The sequence below is a fragment of the Stegastes partitus genome, unplaced genomic scaffold, assembly GCF_000690725.1.
Source record: "Stegastes partitus isolate 25-593 unplaced genomic scaffold, Stegastes_partitus-1.0.2 Scaffold1560, whole genome shotgun sequence".
Classification (NCBI taxonomy): Eukaryota; Metazoa; Chordata; class Actinopteri; family Pomacentridae; genus Stegastes; species Stegastes partitus.
In genome coordinates this window covers 133,715-142,014 of record NW_007579291.1, presented here as the reverse complement: position 1 = coordinate 142,014, position 8,300 = coordinate 133,715, and the positions used below count along the sequence as shown (strand labels likewise).

General features: G+C 41.2%; 1 protein-coding gene across 2 annotated transcripts in view; it reads right to left on the bottom strand.

Moving 5' to 3' along the window:
* Positions 1-449: 449 nt before the first annotated feature.
* Positions 450-8,300, bottom strand: part of LOC103371303 (gastrula zinc finger protein XlCGF57.1-like) — a 13,549-nt gene continuing 5,698 nt past the window's right edge. The window contains exons 1-2 of one of the 2 annotated variants that reach the window (XM_008300572.1): positions 7,446-7,511; positions 450-2,976 (exon numbers count right to left, since the gene is read on the bottom strand). In XM_008300572.1, the coding sequence (XP_008298794.1) occupies positions 1,838-2,976; positions 7,446-7,494 (1,188 nt within the window). In that variant the 5' untranslated portion in view covers positions 7,495-7,511 and the 3' untranslated portion in view covers positions 450-1,837. Of the gene's footprint in view, positions 2,977-7,445; positions 7,512-8,300 lie in introns of those variants that run through there. The other variant, XM_008300571.1, reaches the window with a different exon arrangement.

Below are 8,300 nucleotides of genomic sequence, written 5' to 3'. Positions count from 1 at the left end.
TTTGTCAAGCAATTCTGAAGCAAACTTTTGAAATGTACCCAAAAAACAAACAGTGAATTATGCTTTCTGCCTCTGAATTAATCACGTGTGATGAGCAGTTCAGCAGGAAATTAACTAAATCTAAGCTTAAAATCAAGATATTTGAAGAAAATCGCTTTATTCTATCTACGTCCTATAAAAAAATTGCTAAAAATTAAATTATTTGTTCTAAGCAGTTTCTGCAAAAACAAACAATTCTGCACATCTTGGTGCAGCCATTGTTTTTTCTATAACATCATGCAACACTTGCACATAAAAACACATCATGGTAACACAGCTGTTGAGGGTTTCTGCTCACATGCATGAAAACCTGGAGTCAAAAACTGGTGCTTTGGCTGTAAGAAACAAAAACAGTCTCCATCCAACAGCTCAGTTTAACCACCAAGCAGAAAACTAAACAGACCTCGTACTTTGCATAAACTTTCAGTTTATTTAAATGAAAATGATTCAGTTCAACATTTATGCTGAATGTCTATTCTTTGCCATTTCTCATGAACACATATATTCAGTTGTTTTTTTGTTTTTTGTTTTTTTACTTAATAACGTAAAAGTTTTGACAATAACAAGGCAAAAACTGTTACAACAATAAACAAAAGTGCATATAGAAAGTGGCATCAGCTTTTCGCCGCCTGCTGGTCCCAACAAATGTAGTGACCAGCCGAGGCTTAAGGCGATAACAAACGTAGGAATAACTTAAAGTGCAATGCCAACAGCTGCAGCGTGCTGCCTCAGACTGACTCGGACGTACCCGACTCTTTCTAAAGAGTCAACTTCTTCCACAACATACTTGACTAATATTATTTTTCTTCCAGTAATTTTGCTCCCAAACGGTAAATTAAATGTGCTGGTGGTCATTTAGGAAATTATTGCTTCATTAAGAAGATTTGAAAGCAAAAGAACTAAGGCTCCAAGTACCGCAATACACCCCCATCATTTAGACTACGCGTTACAGCCACAACATTAAAACCACTGACAGTGAAAAAATGTGATTATTTCATTGCAATGCAACATTCTGCTGAGGACGCCTGGGTCGTGCATGAATGCAGACGTTATTCTGACCTGTACCTAAGCATTGTTGCAGAATTTTCAGCAGGATAATGCTTCCTGCCACACTGCAGGCATTGTTCTGGTCCATAATTAGGAGGTCAGGGTGTTACTCGGCCTCTAAACTCCCCAAATCTCAATCCGATTGAGCATTTGTGGAATCTGTTTGCAGCAGATCCTTTAAGTCCTGGACATCGTGAATGTGTTGGTGCCTGACACCACTGGACGCCTTCAGTGGTGACCAGCTACAGAACATTAAGCAGGTGGTTTTAATGTTATGGTGTATAAAGGATTTAAATTAATCATTTATTTTCTACAAGAGTGGAACACATGGGCAAAAAGTCTCCCAGCTCCTCCTCCTTCCAAGTCTGTGGTCACTCATGTTTCCTGTTGTTTTACTGGTTGTTTCTCTGGCTGAGTCTTTAAGCAATTTCTCATTATTGGTATTAAGAGAAATTAGTGTTAAATAATTCTTGGTGGCACAGCACCCATTAGGAAGAATAAATAATAACTAATTTTAATGTCAAACTTTGCTGACTATGAAATGAGCTTTGTAGCTGGTGGGATGTTGCACGTGCGCCCCCTATTGACCGGCTGCTATTACTTCTAACTTATAATATACAAGAATTCCAAATAATGTCAACAACAAAAAACAGAGCTCCAAGTTGTAGAAAAATAACTCGGAGTCTCTGCTGCAGGTTTTCCCAACAAACTTACAGTTTCACAACAAACCCTCCAACTGTAATTTGCATTTCTATCCTAGGTGGAACCGCATGTGTCTGTTTAAGCTTCCCTGTTGGGTAAATCCTTGACCGCAAACAGCACAACAAAATGGTTTCTCTCCCGTGTGAACTGTGCTGTGCGTCTCCAGATGTGTTTTGCGGTTAAATCTTTTACCACAAACATCGCAACTGTACGGTTTCTCTCCCGAATGGACCATCATGTGTGCCCTAAGATGTGTTTTTCGGTTAAATCTTTTACCGCAGATGTCGCAGCTGTACGGTTTCTCTCCTGTGTGTACTACCATGTGCGTTCTAAGATGTGATTTACGGTTAAATCTTCTGCCGCAGCTATCACAACCAAATGGCTTCTCTCCTGTGTGGATCATCATGTGCACCTTAAGATTATTTTGATGCCGAGCTCTTTTGCCGCAAATGTCACAAACAAATGGTTTCTCTCCTGTGTGGATTCTCATGTGTGTCTTAAGGTTATTCTGATGCCGAGATCTTTTACCACAAATATTGCAAACAAAAGGTTTCTCTCCGGTGTGGATTCTCATGTGTGTCTTTAAATTTTGCTGGTGTGTAAATCTTTTTCCACACATGTCACAACCAAATGGTTTCTCTACTGTGTGAACTCTCATGTGCCCATCTACATTTTCACTATTTACGCCTGACTCTGGCATCCTGTCGTCAGTTTCAGGTGTACAATCTGACAAAGGCTCCTGCCAATAGTCCTCATTTTCGTCACTATCGTCAGTCTCAGAAGTGTCTGAAGGATTTCCGTCAGCATTTGGTTGTAAATGACGATTTGCATCTGGGTTCCAGGCTGTTTCTGGCACTCCCCAGTCCTCTTCATCGCTTTCAGTTTTTATCCATTTAGTTGAGCTGCTGGTTGCCTCTCCGTGGTCTGAAGTTTGGCTCTGATGAAGCTGTGAGGACTGCGGTGTGTCTTCATCGTCTTCGTCGTCTTCACTCTTCACAGGTCCACCAGTGAATGTAAAGCTGGTGAAATCAGTCTCCAGCAGCCCATTAAGCCGCTCTCTTTCCTCACTGGTCCACAGGTCCTCCTGTTCCTCCTGTTCATGGAGGAGCTCTTGTTCTTGGTCCAGACTGGGGCTCCAGGGAACCTCTTCTTTTATCACCAACACCTCTTGGACATCTGCAGGCAACACTGAGACACAGATGAAAGACAACTGTGACTTAACATTTCATTTTAATTTTATTTTATTCAAAACACCAACATGCTACGCTGCTTTGCAAATGCTACAATAGAGGATAACATCACAATATTTCCTTGCATGTCTGTTGAAGTGCAGGGTTGGACTGCAAGCAGAGTTTCTGAGTGGGGTAGGCTGTTCCACAAGCCGTACAAGCTTCGGCCTTGAGCCTGCAAGACAGCTAAGTGGCAAAAGTTTGAAAAGGAGGTGGAAGAACCAACAAAATTGCATTAGAAAATGGATAGAAATGGCCTTTTCCTAAGTGGCCTTTATTGCTGTTGTAAAATGCTCTATAAATACACATCCCTGAAGATTAACGTCACTGGCCCAAACAAATGCCTTCAAAATGTCAGACCATTTGGTGAATTTGGACTTATTGTGTGCTAAGCATGGATGAGCAGTGGAAATAAAAGGACAGGACACAGAAGGAAGAACTGACAAGCCGGAAGTGAACAGACAGACGAGTGGGAGCTGGTGTGCCGAGAATGACTTGGCTATTGATTTTAAAATGATCACCAAAAATCCCCAAAAAACAGTTTTAAGCAACACAGCACGGATCCAATCCTGGCCAATCAAGGCATCCCTTTATAGACAAAACATCCCAACAACAAACTTCAACTGAGACGGGCTTTCAGAAAATCAAGCAGGCACTGAATCCAAACAGACCTGAGGAGTTTGTCCATACCACCTGGATTTGTGACGCAGAGCTAAAGAAGGTCAAAACATTTATCACCGGCCAGAACAAGACCAGTCAGAAATACGCAACAGTGTCATTCAGCCAGCGCACAAAGAACCAGAGAGATGCCTGTAAAAGAAACAAAGAGGGTCGACAAGGATTAACAGCTGAAACCAGAAGTTTACATACGATGGAGAAAAAGACACAAAACCTTTTGTTCCTCGCTGTCTGACATTAAATCAGACTAAACTTTTCCTGTTTTAGGTCAGTCAGGATGAGCAACATTATTTATATTTGCTAAACGCCAGAATAATGAGAGAGAGATTTTTTTATTGCTTTCTTCAAAGTCAGACGTTTCCATTCACTACGATGCCTTCAGACTGTTTGGTAAAGCCCAGATGATGATGTCATGGCTTTGGAAGCTTCTGATAGGTTCATCGACAACATGTGAGGCACACCTGTGGATGTATTTTAAGGCACACCTCAAACACAGCAATTCCTTTTGTGACAACATGGAAAATCCAAAGAAATCAGCCAAGATATCAGGAGGAGAACTGTGGACCTCCACTAGTCTGGTTCATCCTTGGGTACAGTTTCCAGATGTTCCACGTTCATCTGTTCAGACAATTATATGCAAGTATAACCACCATGGGAATGTCCAGCCATCATAGGCTCAGGAAGGAGGCAGGTTTTCCCAATGGGCCTTATTTGGAATGTATATTTTTAAAAGAGACTGTGCCTGCTGCTCTCCTTTTCCTTTATAAATGAATCCCAATGACTATAACCACTAGAACTAATAATCCTGTTTTGACACATCTTATTAAACTATGGCATGAGGTGCGCAAATGTCTTGGACTAGAAACTGGTCTCTCACCCAAAACACCTCTGAGACAGAACAAATTCATACCCATGATTCTGGATAACTGGATTCTGGATGTGTGGCATCAGAGAGGAATTCACTACTTGGAGGACTGTGACAATATCGGATCTCTGATGTCTTCTGAGGATCTGAGGAGGACGTACGACTTGTCCAGAAAACCTTTTTTGTTATCTTCAAGTAAGATCCTTTCTAAGAACAACTTTGGGACCTAAAATGACTTCACCTGTTCTCAGTGGTACAGAAAAACTGCTTCATGAGGGAAACGTATCAGGCTTCATCTCTCAAGTGTGTGTTCTGTTGATGGAGGGAACGTCAAAATTAGGGTTGCACAAATCTAGACGGGAGACTGACTAGAATATAACGACTGATGCAGAGCTTTGGTCAGAGTTCTGTCAAAGAAGCTTGTCTGCCACTACTTATGCAAGACACAGATTGATCCATTCTAACTTTCTTCACCAACAATTACGCCACAGAGATTGCATAAATGTAAAACCGAGCTATCAGGCACGTTTAGATGTGGTACAGAGGAGGGCTCATTTCTGCATTGCACCTGGTCATGTACGAAGCTTAGAGTGCTTTTTAGCATGACTTTAGTGACATTATGACAAAACGTGCAAGATTTGCCTTGAAGTAGTTTTGTGCACTGCCAGAAAGTGCACAGCAGTGACATGGAAGTCTGATTATTGTGTTTATTCTGTGTTTTGTCTACGTTTTCTTAAATTGGAAAAATTAAAAAATGATATATTCCAAATAATTTTTTTTTTAAAAAGGGAGGAAACAGGTTCTGTGTCCAAGAGATTAACATGTTTTGATGCAAAATGTGCGTATCAACCCGTGGACAAAAGGAAAAGACCTTGTGAAGATGCTGCTGAAGCTATAAGATGAGAGAGAGTCATTCTCCACAGTGGAACCAGTCCTGTACCGACATGGGCTGGAAGGCTGCTCAGAGAGGAAGAAGACATCACTCCAGAAGAACCATAGAAAAGACAGATTATAGTCTGTAGATGCACACAGGGACAAAGAGCTTCATCAGTGGAGACATGTCCTGTGGTCTGATGGAACTAAACCTGAACTGTTTGGCCTTAATGACCATCATTACATTTGGAGGAAAAAGATGGAAGCCTGCAAGCCTGAGAACACCATCCCAACTGTGAAGTGTGGGGGTGGCAGCATCATGCTGTGGGGGTGTTCTGCTGCAGGAGGGACTGGTGCACTTCACACAATAAATGGCATCATGAGGAAAGAACATGATGTAGAAATACTGAATCAACATCTCCAGACATCAGCAGGAAGTTACAGCTTGGACACTAATGGGTCTTCAGATGGACAATGACCCTCAGCATAGCTCCAGATTAGCTACAGAGAGGCTTCAGGACAACAGAGTCAGTGTTGTGGAGTGGCAAAGCCCTGATCTCCATCCTGGAGAACATCAGTGGAGCAAGGAGACCAACAAACCTGGCCCAGTTCCACCAGTTCTGTCAGGAGGAATGGGCCAGAACTCATCAGACTGTTGTGAAAAGCTTGTGGAAGGAAACCCAGAACGTTTGACCCAAAGTCATAGAGTTTAAAGGCAACGCTAGCAGATACTGAGGACATGGATGGAAGCTTCTGACTGATAATGTTGGTGATCCTGACTGACGTGAAACAGGAAAAGTTTCGTCTGATTTAAGGTCAGACAGTGAGAAATAAAAACCTTGTTATGTGTCTTTTTACACAGTGGATGTAAACTTCTGGTTTCAACTGTGTGTTTGAAGAGCAGAGAACCTGCTGGGTCCTGTTGGATAAATACCTCCCAACCAGCCTTTGGTCTTCTTTTAAAACAGACGACACCAAAGACCTGTGGTGAGGTAATGATGCAACTTTAGCTAACTTTCATATTTTTCTTTGTAGACTGTTGTGCTCACCTTCCTTTGGTCACGGGAGCCCAGAGGCTGCAGGTGGTTCATATAATGGAACTGCTGCATCGTGGGAATGTGTTTTCATTTGTCTATAATCAGGTATAATAGAGAAACTACTGGGTGAACATCTTTGACGACAGGTCGCCACAGATCTACACCAACCACAACCGCCCGAAAAAGAACAAGTAGAATTACAGAAAAGACGGTAAAATCATAAAGGCCAGAAGTAATAATAATAATAACTAAAATATAAAGAGATAAATAAATAAAGGGTGAAAGAGAATAAAATGAAGACATAAAATAAAAACAGGTGATTATTAGTATTAGTGTGTGTACGTCAGATAATTAATAACCTTCCTGGTAAAGTCAATAAGCCAGTTTAAATAAAAGTGTAATTTACACAGAACCTTGTCATACACAGAGGTTCTTTAAAATGCTTTACAGGCAAATTAAAGAAAAATAAATAAATGATTAATCAAAAACGCTGCAGACAAACTGGACAAAGAGATTTGCAGAAAAATTACAACTGATTGACGAAATCAGGCAAAAAAAGACAAGAGATGAGAAAAATAAAAGCATGCAATAGAAAATAGAAATACTAAGGACATTGAAATACATCAGCATGTGACTGATTCACTTTGCTCTACGCTACAACAGTTTAATTTAATTCCTGGCTTTCACTTTGGGGCTTTTCTGTCACATTTTTTTCACCCCATTGAAGAATCACTGCAGGTTGAACTGACTGTGTTTGGCTTATTTTTAGCCTTTTTTTCATGTTACTTTTGGCCACAATTTTCACTGAATACGTTGAAATCTTCAGCAGCTGCAAACATCTGGAGCTCAGAGGAGAACAATCCCCAGATACCATCATCATCACCTCGTAAACTCCTACCTGCAGCCTCACCTCCCCTCACCCCTCCTCACCCAGCAGCAGCTAGCAGTTAGCACTTCCACTCTCATTCTTCTTACCGGCGCTTCGCTTCAGAACAACGTCCTGCGGCTCGTGGAGGCGTTTCATCGGCACTTTCTCCTCCAAACACACACTCTGAGTCCGCTGCTGCTGGACAGATTCGTCCATGGTGTCCGCTCTGCTTCTCTTCTTCAAAACTAATAACCGGAGGCGAGTCTCGGAGGAGCCGCGCCTGCGCAGAATCCATCACCGCCGACGGCAGCACGGTGCATGCCGGGAGTTTTTTCTGTCAGAGTTGTTCGTGAATGTAATGAAACAGCTGATGGAGACGAAAACAGTGAGACCTTTATGCTTTTATAGCAGATTTATTGTCGCGTCTGTTGTGTTTTAATCAGGCATCTGCGCAGACGCCTATATTCTCCTTTGGTCACCATAGCAACCACAGCCTCCATGTGTTTGTCATTAACACTGTACATACTTGTGCCAAAAGCAGCAAACTGACAAAGAAAAACCAGAAATAATCAACAGACTAATATAATAATATAACGTAAAGTAACATTATCATCTGTTTGTGAGCTTTTGAGGACGTTTGTGCAGAAGTTTCAGGAATACTTCGTATAAATTAAATAAATTCAGTCTTTATTTTTGTTGGCTTTCGGTCAGATATGACATAAAAAGCAGTATTTCTGGATTCTATGAGCAACCTGGACAAAAAATAACATCAAAATCTCCTAAAAGGCTCCTTAAAGGGGACATCTAACAAACTCTGAAATGCTTCTGTTAAAGGAGTTTGTATATTTAGAACCACGTTCAGTTTTAATGTAAATATTATTTATTAAACTGAGAGAATGACCACAAACAGCTAAAATCTAACATTTCCTCATAGTTTACATTTATTATTTTCTTGCCTGCAT